This window comes from Colletotrichum phormii, assembly GCF_030913505.1.
Source record: "Colletotrichum phormii strain CBS 102054 chromosome Unknown BDP81scaffold_3, whole genome shotgun sequence".
NCBI classification, from domain to species: domain Eukaryota; kingdom Fungi; phylum Ascomycota; class Sordariomycetes; order Glomerellales; family Glomerellaceae; genus Colletotrichum; species Colletotrichum phormii.
This window is the reverse complement of record NW_026851445.1, coordinates 2,587,277-2,600,719: the sequence shown is the minus strand read 5'-3', so window position 1 is coordinate 2,600,719 and position 13,443 is coordinate 2,587,277. Positions and strand designations below refer to the sequence as shown.

General features: G+C 48.7%; 2 protein-coding genes across 2 annotated transcripts; both read left to right on the top strand.

Moving 5' to 3' along the window:
- Positions 1–1,128: 1,128 nt before the first annotated feature.
- Positions 1,129–4,561, top strand: BDP81DRAFT_419136 (heterokaryon incompatibility protein-domain-containing protein). The gene has a single exon (XM_060589747.1). The coding sequence runs from the start codon at positions 1,317–1,319 to the stop codon at positions 4,164–4,166; it is 2,850 nt and encodes a 949-aa protein (XP_060450122.1). The 5' UTR covers positions 1,129–1,316; the 3' UTR covers positions 4,167–4,561.
- A 6,198-nt stretch (positions 4,562–10,759) lies between these two features.
- BDP81DRAFT_419133 (uncharacterized protein) lies at positions 10,760–12,239 on the top strand. The gene has a single exon (XM_060589746.1). It carries the CDS (start codon positions 10,790–10,792, stop codon positions 12,143–12,145), a length of 1,356 nt encoding a protein of 451 aa, XP_060450121.1. The 5' UTR covers positions 10,760–10,789; the 3' UTR covers positions 12,146–12,239.
- The last annotated feature ends 1,204 nt before the right edge of the window (positions 12,240–13,443 follow it).

Genomic DNA, 13,443 nt, shown 5'->3' with positions numbered 1-13,443 from the left:
GACATCTCAGCATCAATCAAAATGGTAGTAATCGTGGTGATAATAGGCAAAAGAGCATAGGGATAAGTGACGTATCGTCAAGTACCCCTTTCAATGCGGGGTAATAATAATGGGTAACTAATGGGTACTTCGAGGCTTGGCGAAAATGGGGTCCATCCGCCCTCGATGGGATACGCGCATCCCTGTAATTCCTCCTTTTCCTCTCAGCTTAGAATAGTCAATCAACGGCACCTCTACGTTGAACAAGCCTAGGGGCCAGCCCCTTACAGTTACGGGCCGAGCCCTTCACATGGGATGCTCTCGGCTATGCTCGGCTGATGCTCTCGGCATGTCATTAGTATAGTAGGATCTTACTCTTCTAGATAATCTAGCGCCTAAAGACCTTCGCATAGGCGCTTAACTTTGTAAGGTTGAGGAAAGCCACTTGTTGAAGTGCGGAAGTGGAATTGACTGGATATGCTCGGACCAGAACGAGCAATCTGGGCCCATAATAATCTGGCTGAGACCAGCCAATGAGAACGCAGGAATCCAGGTGCCTCAGATGAGGGATTTTCCTAGCTACATTTGAAGGATACAATAACAACATAGTCAATCAATATCATCACGATTATGGACGACACCACTATCCTTAATAGAGGACGAGGGTGGCTATAGAACAAAGTCCATACGCACCAAACCGGTCAGCCCCGTCAGTGACATCAGCACACCCAGATAGCTAAGCGACACACACCACCGCCACCACCACCACCATTGCTGCCTGGCCCTCAAGCCTATCAACTGCTACATTACATTTTACGTTTTCTACGTATCATCCACTTTTGACGACCTGCAGGGAGCTGGAGGCTGAAGCATTCCACAGCTGGAATTCTCCCCCCCCTGCAAGCCACACCAAACGTACATCAGGCATTTGAAACATTCAAGAGTTTGGCTTGAGAATATAGTAATTGTTTGCAAAACTAGTGGCATATCCAGTTAGTGCCAGAAGCAAACCTGTCAGCCTGATTTAAATGGCCCGACTGCCAAGGAAAAGAAATAAAAGCGTCCAGAGGGGTGTGCTGGCCAATACGTTAATTAATTTGGCCGACTCTGCCTTGTGCAACTCATTACGTGGCTTCCGTCCTGTGTAACATCACACTACCGCTCAGCCTGATTTGAGCCTCCCCATAAGATTTAAATGAGTTGCCTGCATATCCACTGATATATTTCCAAGTCCGCCAGCAGTACAATCGTCTTCATTTCTCCAAACCCCAAGATCGAAATTTTCTCTTTAATTATCAACGTTGATCATTGTCCACAATTTTCTCACTGTAACAAGGATGGATGATACTTTTAGGAGGGTTTTCCCCTCGTGGCCATCCTCATCATTACCGACGGCAGCCGCAGCACCTGCAACATCGCCAACCGGAAACCCTACGCCGACGCATAAGTCCGAAGGACTTTGCAACGAGTGTGGCTTGATAGACTTCCGCCAGTTTAACACGCTCCTTTCACCCGTGAACGAATCAGTGGCGGCCGATCCAAACGTCTACGTCATCTCTTTGTTCAATATCATAAAGCACTCGAAGAAACGTAAATGTACGTTCTGTATGTTGCTTTTCGATGCAATAGTACGAAACGATCCCTTCAACCATCCGGCAATTCGAGAACATATGCCCAAGAAGCAGCAGGATAAGAGCTTCGAAGCTTGGGCGCGTGGAATTAGCTGGTTCGAGGATAACGTCATGAGTATTCCTCATCCACTTGGGAGAGGAAGGAACAAAATCGAACTTGAGCAAAGTCGGTCGGGAGAAGGAAACGCGGAAATGATAGAGGTTCGCAACAAGGGTCATGAAGCGGCTATGCAAAGCGGCGTCATTGTCACCGCTGGAGCTGCCGGGGCAGCTACTCAGGGGGCTGCCTCAGAGAAGAACGATGGACTGAAAGGTGTCTTCTCAGCCTTGGGCGCCGCCGGGAGTCTAGCTGCCTCTGTCATTGCATCAAAAGATTTCAAGCTACCTGCTGCTGTGTGCGTTACGGTACACGGAGTTGGCAGCCCAAACGCAGGACTAATTGAGGTCGGGCTTTATGGATATGGCAATTCACCACAGGCCCAGCTATCTCTTCTATGCTTTTTCAACCTCCGTGTTGCATCTAAATATCAGAGCGCAGCATTAGGTCTCCGATATGGAAACCTAATGGAGGAAAAAGTTCGAGTCGAGAGTGATTGCAAAGTGTGGCTGCGTGATTGTACTGAGCAACACGGCAAAAATTGTGGAGAGCCAGCTTGGTCAAAGAATTTAAGACCACCTTCAGGAGAGCATTTCAGGCTTATTGACGTTCTTCAGAACAAGGTTGTCCAACCACCGTTCGGTAGCAAAGGGATCAAGTACGCTGCTCTGTCTTATGTCTGGGGGGAGGCCGGAAAGCAAGCCCTTCAACTGCGCGTTGAAAATCTGATGGACCTCAGCAAATCCCTTATTGGCCATGATAGAGAGGTGGCCAGAACTGTTTCCGATGCCATTGAGGTGGCCAAACGGCTGAAAATTCGCTACTTATGGGTGGACAGTCTTTGCATCATTCAAGAGCCAGAAAACACACGGGGCAGGGACGACTTAGAGGCGCGTCAATCACAGATACGGCAAATGGACAGCATCTACAGTTCCGCGCAGGTGGTTATAGTAGCAGCAGCCGGCAAAGATGCCGCCAGCGGACTGACTGGGATATCGTCACCTCGAGTCACAGGACAACTACAGATCGCCAAAGAGGTTGTGGAAAACGTCAATGTGTTACTTGCGGTCCAATACGACAAATCGTACGGCAAGTGGGATACCCGCGGTTGGACTTTACAAGAGAAAATGCTATCGAAGCGAATGCTTGTGTTTGGCGAAAGCTATGTTAGCTTCCACTGCAGGCATGGGATTTTGAGAGAAGATATGCCCGCCATACACGCCGGGAATGGGCCTCCTCAATTTCCCTACCTATCCATGTCGTCAACAGCCGGCAAATCCTTAGTCAAACACAACTGGAACACCACGCCACTCTTAATGAGATCGCCCTTCTTCAGCGAATATGCGAAGCTTTTAGAGCAATACACCAGCCGGGATATGACAAAACCCAAGGACTTTCTCAGCGGCGTCATGGGCCTTTTGACGGTGCTGGAGGCTATGAGACGATCCAATGAATCTTCCACTATTCAAACGGAGGAACGCCAGGCTCATATTTTGTATGGTCTTCCAGAGGAATTTCTCGACATTTCACTCCTGTGGCAACCCCCCGCGGCTAAGGGAGTGCTTCTTGTGAAAAGAAACAACAAAGATGCGCCAAGCTGGTCTTGGGCAGGCTGGCAAGTGAGCAAGGATAACAGGGCTGGCGAAATTGAGGATGAGAAACACCATGCTCGTCCAGGAATTCGTTTCGAGGAACCTTTCCGAGTGGCTGCCAACGAGGATCTGTCTCTGAAAAAGCACATGGCACATGGCGAACAATCTGAAGAGCGTTTCAGACCACTTATATTGTGGTACAAGTGCGTTGTGGAGAGGGACTCGAATGATTACCCACATTCTCGTCCTGTCCACTCAACAACCGAAACTGGAGCGAGACTCGTACCTATCAATGGCAATGGACTGGGCTTTGCCTGCGGCTCGGACGCTATCAAGATCGAGAAGCAATTCATTGAAAGAGCTAGGCAATATCAAAGGTCCTACAGGCCCTCCGGGTTTCGACAACTTCCCTACATCCCGCCTGATATTCCCCTCAGCGATCGTAACCTTGTCTGCGAAACACAACAGGCTAAGTTCAAACTCAGTCGAAAGCCACAGGAAAAGGCTACGCGCATAGAAACCCTCTGGGACCGTGAAGGAGGAAAGCTATTTGCTTGCAAACAGTTCGAGATCAATGAGGTCGAAATACTTGACGAAGAAGACAAGATCGTGGGACACATGATTCTCACATGCACGAGCCAAAACGAAACCATATTGACTGAAGAACATGTCCTTATCGTTATGTCGGACTCCCAGTATTGGGGAAACGAGGAGCGGGTTGATGTTGTGGATCTGCCATTGTTCAATGTCATGGCCATTAAATGGGACACCAGAAGAGAATTCGCGGAAAGGGTTGGCATGGGTAAAATATTCAAGTCAGCTTGGATGAGAGTACAGCCGGAGTGGACTCGGGTGATCCTCGAGTGAGATGGTGCAGGAGGAAAATTGGAGTCTTAAAATGTTTGGGAATTAAGAAATTTATAACAGCTAATGTTTATGTTGGACCTGGCTAAAGGACGTTCTGAGAATTTGGCTTTTGCTACTTTCATCTGATATTTTATTGCCATAGCCATCCAGTTTTAACTTCCCTCTCGCCTAATTTTTCTTAGCATCTACTCTTAGTATAATAGTGTTACGGCCAGCTAGTCGTAGGGGTAGTTTGCAGAAGTTGAGGCTGCGGAACTGGTAACAGTAATCGTAGTCGTGGAATAGTTTCAAGGAAACTATGTCTGTCAATCGTAAGGGTAGGTAAGGCTTCGGTGATCAGTCGTAGTCTTGTCAAGGTAGTAGCTGAAAGCGGATGTTAATCCTGATACGAAGTTAATTGCTGAAGAGCTATGGAAAGTCTGTCCTAGAGTCCGGCTCGAGTCCATCCTATATACAAGTCTTGATTCTGAACATATCCTTTATCCGTATGTTTACCGTACGGATTCCGTATTCTAAACATACGGGGTCCGTACCTCAAAGTTAATGATGATGATGATGTATTTAACGTCTGGTAACAAAAGGACGTGCCGGGCGCTATGTCGACATGGTCTATACTAATCTAAACTATGTTACAGGCTACCGTCTTCACCTAACGTTCCTATTCAATGACTCGGGCAAATTTCGGAAAAGAAATTGGTCTCCTCTATCCATTCGCATAAAAGAGAGGCTCCCTTAGCAGAACCTAGTAAGAAATTAATACTTATTTTAGCTATACGTTAGCGGAGGTAGCGCGGTGTAGCCTTGCGTCCACGCTTACAGAAGTAGAAATGGACTGGTATCTTAGGTTTCCCATAGCTGCAATTGAGCAACGCATCTTAATGAGCGAATCTCTCGTGGTATACTACAAAGTCTCTATAATAGGATCTTACTGCGTATAGCCTTCCTAGTAAGTGCCGAGGGAGGCAAAGTTCGGGCGGCTTAGGGTAAAGAATTATCTCGAGGTCGGCATATTGCCGAGGGCATTGGGACAGCCATTTTCTGGCAAAGGCTTGGAAGGTAGCTACTTTAGCTTGCCTTTCTAGGTGCGCTAATAAGGGCTGTGGTTGTGATTTTGAGATTAGTTTGCAGGCTTCCTTGGCTAGAGCATCCGCTTCTTCATTTCCTGGTACTCCCGTATGCCCAGGGCACCACCAAACATAAACCCTGCCGGGGGTTGTCCAGCTCTCTCTTTGTCTCCGAGTCTAGGAGGAAGAGAGCCTATTGAAGGCCCTAAATCTAGCCTGGCTGCTTCCTGTGCTCTGGGAGTATAGTCTAGCCGTAACTACGAGGTTATCGAGGCAGATATGGACGTTATCTACCATACGAGCCGTAGGAGCCCGGGTGGCTTCCATCAGGCCGTAATACGCAGCATATGCCTCCGCATTATATACCTTAGTTTAGGAGCCGAGTAGTTCGGATCCGCGGAAGATCTGCCGTATAGCTTGGTACCCTACCTAGCCTGCTCCGGCGGAGGTACTACTGCCGTCCGACATCTAGGACCCGTTAGTATAGACAATAATGTCCCGCTTGGAGAAAGTTGCCATCCTGCCTGCAAAGGAGAGGGCCTGTTCTTCTTTGGTCTTATTAGGTTCGTAGCCGACCCTGGCGAGGGCTGTCTGCCAGTCCGCTAGTTGCTCCCAAGGGGGGAGTTCTAACGGATCGATGTATTCGGTATTTTTGCTTACGAGGCTTACTATTCGTCATAGCCGTGAGTCTAGTCCTGATTTGTCCCTGAGTCTCGTTCGGAGAGGGTATCGCTCGTCCAGACGATGGATTCTAGTGGACGCTGTGTGGAGCTTCGCGTCCAGTATCACCTCTGCTGGGGGTAGAGCCGCCTCGCGCTATAGGATCGGTATAGGCGTAGTTCTATATACGGGGACCATCGCTCTAATAGCTTTGGTTTGCGTCGCGTCTAGTTAATATAGTAGACTACTAACCCCGTTTGAGATAGTACGTCCATTCTTTATCCGGCTCTTACCGGGCCACTATACTTCAGATGCATAGTACTAAGTGGGTAATATATAAGAGGTGATCGCTCGACGAAGTAAGTACGTAGGCGCGCCCTAGACAGTGTTCCCTAGTCCCTATAGTCTATTAACTACTTAGTATGCTTTTATAGAGAGGTTTTTTACGTGACTCTTGAATATAAGTTTACGGTCGAAGTGAACGCCGAGCTAGCGTAGAGAAGAGCCTTCTTTGATAGCCTGAACTGTATAATACTTCCTATCCGGCAAACCTATTGTGATTGATGGGTTTTTATCTTTTTGTTTCTTGGTGAAGTGGATTAGTTCGGACTTATTAAGGTTAAAAGTGATTCCTTCCGTCGCGCCCTATCCTAAGGTTTTTTTCTATTCTTTAGTTAGGATATTATAGTTATTCTTTAGTGATGTTAAGCTTGCTTAGATAGCGACCTTATCGGCGTAGCCGAAACGAGATCCCTTCCTTCCTAGGCGAGCTATGCTTAGCTTGAAAAGAGGTTCAATATAGAGCATGAATAGAATAGGAGACACGGGTGAGCCTTATAATAGTCCGTATTCGAGACCGAAGACGTCTCCTACCTCCCTATCAAGCCTTATTCTTGCTCTCCTTCCGGTAACAAAACTTGAGACCTAGCGTACGAGGTTCTCCGGCTATCCTTGTTCGTAGAGGCGTCGGACTAGTCGTCCTGGGAGCACGGCGTCGAAAGCCCCTTTTATATCGAGCATAAGCATAGAGGTAATCAGGCCTCTTTACTAGGCGTACTCGATGTCGTGGATAGCCGCTGCGATGAGGTCGCTATAAGAGCGAAGAGGGAGTGCTCCAAACTATTGATCGTGCAGAACACGATATTTAACTACGATCCAGGTAAGTCGTCTAGCGATAAGTCTCTCCAAGCCTTTTCCAATGACGGCTAAGAGCGTAATTAGCCTATAGGAGCGCGGGAGTGTCTTATCTCTTTTTCCCGGTTTTGCTAGGATCACGAGAGTTGCTTCTTTAAAACAAGTAGGATACTAACCCTCGCGTATATACCCGCTATAAAGTAAGAGGATAATATCCTCGATAACTGGCCATGCTATTTTTAAAGCAGTCGTAGTGATTCCGTCGGTCCCAGGAGTCGTGTTTCCCGCGGTGAGAACCGAAGACCGTACCTCGTCCTTCGTAACCTGCGGGAAAGGAAGCATAGCTTGCCTTTGTAAGACTAGGCTTTCTGTTGGTATGTCCTCGGAGATTGCAGCGTTTCTAAGGAGGACGCGGGTAAATAAGTCGCGCTTCTCTTTTGGTTGTGAGACAAGCGTGTCTTGGTTATCTACATCTCGGAGTAGCGGGGTCTGAAAGGATCCTGTGGCTTTGTACTAACCGACTATTTCAAATATATCTTTGCTTAAGGAGGCTGAGGAGATCTTATCTTTCCAAAAGGCATCCTTGGAGCGTTTAAACTCGTAGAGGAAGTCCTGTTTTAGAGCTTCGACCTCCTCTTCTTCCCATTGGCAGTTCACTCCGGCTGCGCGGAGTCTTACTAATATCGCTTGCTTATTCGTATAGGCTCGGTGTTTACGTGTGTAGCTTTCGCTCTAGTATGGTCTCCCTGTACCTTTCCCGAGCGTGCGCTTTGTGGAAGCCGTGAGTGCTTTGATAAGATAGTCCGTAAGCTGTTGTGCTAGGAGATCTAAAGACTGTGTGTCAGAGCCCTCCCGGATAGGGGCTAGTAAGAGGTAGTAAGGAGTCCAAGCAACAAAGGAACAGCTCAGATATATATACAGCGCAGGGAGTACACGTCGAGGGAGGAGCAGACTTCAGTAATTCATCATTCTACCCCTAACTGCAGTTGGCCTCTGAGAGCTTCCACCCTGCGTCAACATCCCAACTTGACACTGTGGGTCTTGGATGTTGCTTGTAGTGCGGCGTATTGGTTGTAAGTTGCGTTTAATGATGCCGAGGAAAAGCTCCTCGTCCATCGTGTCGAGCCGAAACCTTCCCGGAGTCTGGCTGGGTGAATCGATTAGGGCCAAGGGGACCTGGGTAAGTAGAGATTCGTGGTCTGATGTCGTGTGTAGTGACGTTTCTATGCTGGTGGAGGCCCCATGGAGGTTGCTGGACGCCCAGCATAAATCTAGGGTGTTGCCGCCTTTGTGCGTGGGTTCACCTATAGGTGACATTAGGACAAGGCTGGCGGCTTCTGCCTATTCTACTAGGTTTTCAGCGTCCGGGGAACTCGTGGCCTCGGGCTACTACGTCCAATGGTATAAGTTAAAATCCCCCGCAATCAATACTCGATCCTTAGGTTTGGGTTACCAGGCCGCTAGGATGTTCCTGAGAGCCTGGCCAGATTGCAGAGAGCCGCGAGGGGCGTTATATATATTAATAACTATAAGGACCTCCTTCGTTCCCGAGAGGAGTTATAAGAAGAGTAGGTCTATAGATAGATCGGGTAGAGGCCGTGTTTATACGCCTCGTACCCCAGTTCCTCTACGGAGGTAGGTAAGTACCCTAGGACGGTCTTCGGTCCAGTTATCCACTAGGGTGAAAGTCTTAAAACCTGGGTAGTGTCTTGTGAGCCTCCTCTCCTCCGAACGGATAAACGGCTATTATATTAAGAATATATCGATCTAGGCTACGTAAGCTAGGTTTAGTGCTATTTCGTGGGCGGATACCCGCCTACCTACATTCGCTTATATAATTTATAGGGTTTTAAAGGGTTATATTCTTTTTTTGTATCTTATTCGCCGGGGTACAGTCTATCGCTTATTCTTCTTTACGGGAATGTCGATGCGACTGCTAGGTCGTATTTCTCCATAATCTTTCTCCCTCAGCTCGGATGGCCCGTAGCTGAGCCTTATCCCTCCTCTGGATTACCCCCTTCACCACTTTAGGTTGGATAGGGCAAGTCGCATCGAAGGCGGCGTAAGGCCCGTTATACGACGGGTATTTAAAGGGGCAGTCGCAGCCATCGTGACCCTTAGTGCCGCCGCAGGGTGCCCGGTGTTGATCAGTTGTGTAGGAAGGAGAGCTGTACTTGAGGCATCTCTTCCTTCTGGTGCACGTTCGTTCGCTATGAAAACCGCCGCAGCGGAGATATTAAGGAGACCTCTTCTCCTTCGGGAACTATAGGTTTATAAAAACGCTAGCACCTATTAAACGGAGGCGTCTTGGTAGTTGCCTTATGGCTTCCGCCTTGAACTAGGCTATTACTGTGCCTAGCCTTTCGACTTCGTCCTTCCTAGAGAAGTGTGCTTTTTTAGGCTTGAGTTTCGTCGAGACCTGGATCTCTTTAAGGAGCTCCTCGGTCGTGATTTCCAGCTTAGTATTGGTTACTAGATAATGCCTGGTATAAGGGATGTTTGCGATATAGGCTCGGATCTAGGTATCGCGTTGCTCGATCGCTTGCGCTTGGAGAAGGGTAGCGATCTATTCTCTGTTTTCTAGTAGGACTTTTGTACTATCTATTAATAAAGGTAGGAGTACTAATCCTATCTTAACATAGTCGATCCCCTTGAGGGCTTCTCGGGCTTAGGGACTTAGCCTTTCCTAAACGAAGATATATATATCGTAGGCTTTCTCGTTCCGAAGCGGGCTTTCAGGCGATAAACGCGTAAAGACGTATAGATCCTTTAAGGCCGTCCGGTTTATAGCTTGTTTTGCGGCTTGTTTGGCTGGCGTTGGTTTATCCTGTCTTTTGGATAGTGGCTGGCTCGCCGCCGCCGCGTATGAACGGACTAGGGGCGGCTAGTTCTGGGTTATGTACGAGGGATGCCCCTGGGAACTCAGGTCAGTCTCGCTAGGCCCTGTGCTAATAGCGTATATAGACCTTACTAGACCACGTTAATGCCGGTTTGAACGCTGTTTCTCCTCCTGAAGCTCTCTCTCTAAGAATTCGATCTTCGTCAAATAGTCTTTTAAAAACTATTCCCTCTCGGCGTCCCGACGCAGGAGGTCCTGGACCAGATTCGAAAGCTTATTGATCTCGTCTTTGAGCTCAGAATTGTCCTGGTAGTTGACCTGCTCAACCACTCTGACCTTTGCAGTCGGCTTCCGGACTCGTCCCGACCGCCGAGATATACCGGCGTCCCCGTGAACCGTGATCGATGGCCCTATATCTAGGGAGACCGCTATGGTCGTGGAATTCAGCTCGTATGGGCTGATGTTGAGAGATGATAGTGCAGTGGGCCGTAGCCCTCTATAACCTTAACAATTACTAACAGTGGGTACCTTTCGAGGTATGTGTTCAGAAGTTCCAGCAAGTGGGGTTCTAGGGAAGAGAGACACCGACAACAGAGACGTCAAGGACAGCAGCTCACTACCTCCTCGGTTTGCCTAGCAATGTCCGGGCGTACTGCGAATTACTCATGACTCTACAAGAGGGCATCACATAGGTAACAAGTTCGAGCATTTTACTCTAAGACAGCGCAAACTTATTCACCATCGGACCAATGGCCTCAAGACGTGCCCAGGTATTCCCGTGTTATATCACGTGATCCCAGTTCCGCTAGTGCGGGGTTGCGCCACGACCCACCGCCGCGCTTGATACAATGCCTTGGGGCTTTTTAAATAGAGAACACTGCCGCTGGTAAAACCGCAAATTGCGGTAGTTCCTCTGTCAAGTAGCCATGGCGCAAGTGAACCTTTTGGCCTTGCCGACCGAGGTGGTTCATGAAGTATCGAGTATACTCGGCCCCGACGACGTGCTGGCCCTGCGGCTGAGCTGCAGACAAATGGCGGAGAAGACGTCCCTGTGCTTCCAAGCACGCTTCTTCCGCACGCGGCACGTCATGCTCGAGAAGGAGAGCCTGGAGAACCTTGTTGCTATTTCGCATGATGCCGTGCTGGGTAGAGCTGTACAGGGCGTCGAGCTTTGCATCGACCACCTTATCCAGCCCGAGCACTATATGAGCCGGGAGGAACTATTTGATCTCGGGATTAATGACGAGTACGACATCGTCAGGCGTCTTGACGATGAACCGGTACTCGAAGGGGACGACAGGTGGGAATCCATTTGCCGAGGCTACGGAGATGAATGGAACAAGCAAGGAAAGTTCTTCAGCCAGAAGCTTCACATGAGCCTTTTGGCAGAAGCACTCTCCGGCCTGGAAAACTGCACAAGGGTCGGCATAGACGATACCACCCGGCCTTGGGGCGCTTTCCGCCTTGGTCGCCGGGCAGGGACGCTCCCAAGCCGATTCGTCTCCGACTTGCTTCCCAACAGCATGATACACGCAGCAGTATCCATACGGACACTATTATACGCAGTGGTACAGAGCCGTCTCCCCATAGAGCAGATGTTCATCGAGTTCGGGGATATGATGGCAGGCTGCACCTGTGTCACTCCCACAATGTTGCTCCTTCCAAGCCCATTAGAAATGGCCGTCAAAAGTCGACTGGAAACAGTCTCGAATTTACGTCTCATCGTGAACCCAACGCCTAGCCATGCTGGGTTTGACCCTGAGACTATAAACAGCCTACCAGCTACCGATCCTATACGTGGAGAATCGAGCGGCTGGGTGGCAAATCTCCTTCGGTTCTTAGGGCTCTTTAAAGCACTTTCCGACCTCAGCTTATGTTTCATGACCCGCGACGAAAGGCATCAGTTTCCAGAACTGTCGCAACTTCTCTTTATCCCCGGACTCCAAGCCTTACGGCTAGAGTATCTAGACTGTACCGCGGGCGAGCTCACCGGGCTCCTCAAGAAACATCAGGAAACACTCCGAGTAGTCGGCCTAGAGTCTGTAAATCTTATTGGAGGCGGGTTGGATAGTTGGCTATGTGTACTAAGAAGTTTAAGACATGAGCTATCAGTAGAAGCAGTATACCTCGGGAGCTGCTTCGGGGAGGACGGCGAAGGGCAAGTTACGATAAAGCTACCTAGTCAACTACGAGCAGATAACGGCCAGGAAATAGATCAACTTGCAATCGATCTTTCCACGCTACAGCAAGACAACGAGAAAGAAAAGAGCGAGGATTTGTAAACAGAAACCGGATACAATCCTATTTATATCCAGCTCGAGATGTCATGGTAGAACAAAGAAACCAGGAATATATTAAAGAAATAAGTCGCCCCACCCCCCTTTGGCCCCCCCTTACATTTGGCCCCCCCATCAAATCCTTCCCAGCCACCTCATTATAATCCAACCCATAATGTACAAACCACCACAACAATTACAAAAATCGTCCAAATGCAATTCTTTTTGCACACTTATTTATCGATATGTCATGGTCTCGTATACCGAAAATGAGATTAATCAGGCTCTTGATGCCATTGGAAACGGTCTCTCATTCCACAAGGCCTCGATTGACTATGGGATACCAAGATCAACACTTCGCAATCGTATGAAGGGCCACCAGAATCGAGCGAGGGCTTTCGCTGAGCTTCAGAGGCTTCCTCCTTGGCAGGAGGTTAAGCTGGCTGAGTGAGTTCGCATTCAGCACATTCTGGGTGTTGCACCAACACATGAACAAGTCAAGGAATTTGCTGAGCGAGTTCTGCGTGCCCAGGGGGATACCAATCCCATTGGAAAGAGATGGATAGATGCTTTTCTTAAGAGGAACCCATCAATTAAGGTCCAGAGAAGTCGCACCATCGATTCCAGACGTGTTAATGGAGCAACTACTGAGGTAATTAGGCCCTGGTTTCGATTACTCGACATACCAGAGATCGTCGACATCAAACAGGCCAACAGGTACAACATGGATGAGACTGGCATCCTCGAGGGCAAGGGATCTAATGGCTTGGTCTTGGGCATGGCAGAGGCCAGAGAAGTGCGAAAGAAAGAGCCTGGATCGCGTGCCTGGGTCTCTATTATCGAGTGTATCTCTGCTGATAACAGAGCCATTAAACCACTGGTCATATACAAGGGGAAGACAGTGCAGCAGCAGTGGTTTCCTCTTGAACTTCGCCCATACCGTAATTGGGAGTTCACAGCAACAGATAATGGCTGGACCACTGACAAGGCTGCCCTTGACTGGTTGAGGAAGGTTTTCTTGCCCCAGACTGACACCCCTATGAAGAGGGGGGTTAACCCGCAAAAGGAACCTCGACTGTTGGTTCTGGATGGACATAGGAGTCATACGACGACTGACTTTATGTGGGAGTGCTGTATTAACAACCTCTACTTATTATTCTTGCCACCACACACTTCCCATGTCCTCCAGCCCCTGGATATGGCAGTGTTTGGACCTGGGAAGTCTGCTTACAGGAAGGAGCTCGGCAAATGCGAAATAGTAGATAGTTCTACTATCGTTGGAAAGCGCTTCTTCTTAACTTGCT

What these genes read in the sequence shown, in the direction of transcription:
- BDP81DRAFT_419136 (XM_060589747.1), top strand. Translation starts at nt 1,317, where the DNA reads ATGGATGATACTTTTAGGAGGGTTTTCCCCTCGTGGCCATCCTCATCA.
- BDP81DRAFT_419133 (XM_060589746.1), top strand. Translation starts at nt 10,790, where the DNA reads ATGGCGCAAGTGAACCTTTTGGCCTTGCCGACCGAGGTGGTTCATGAA.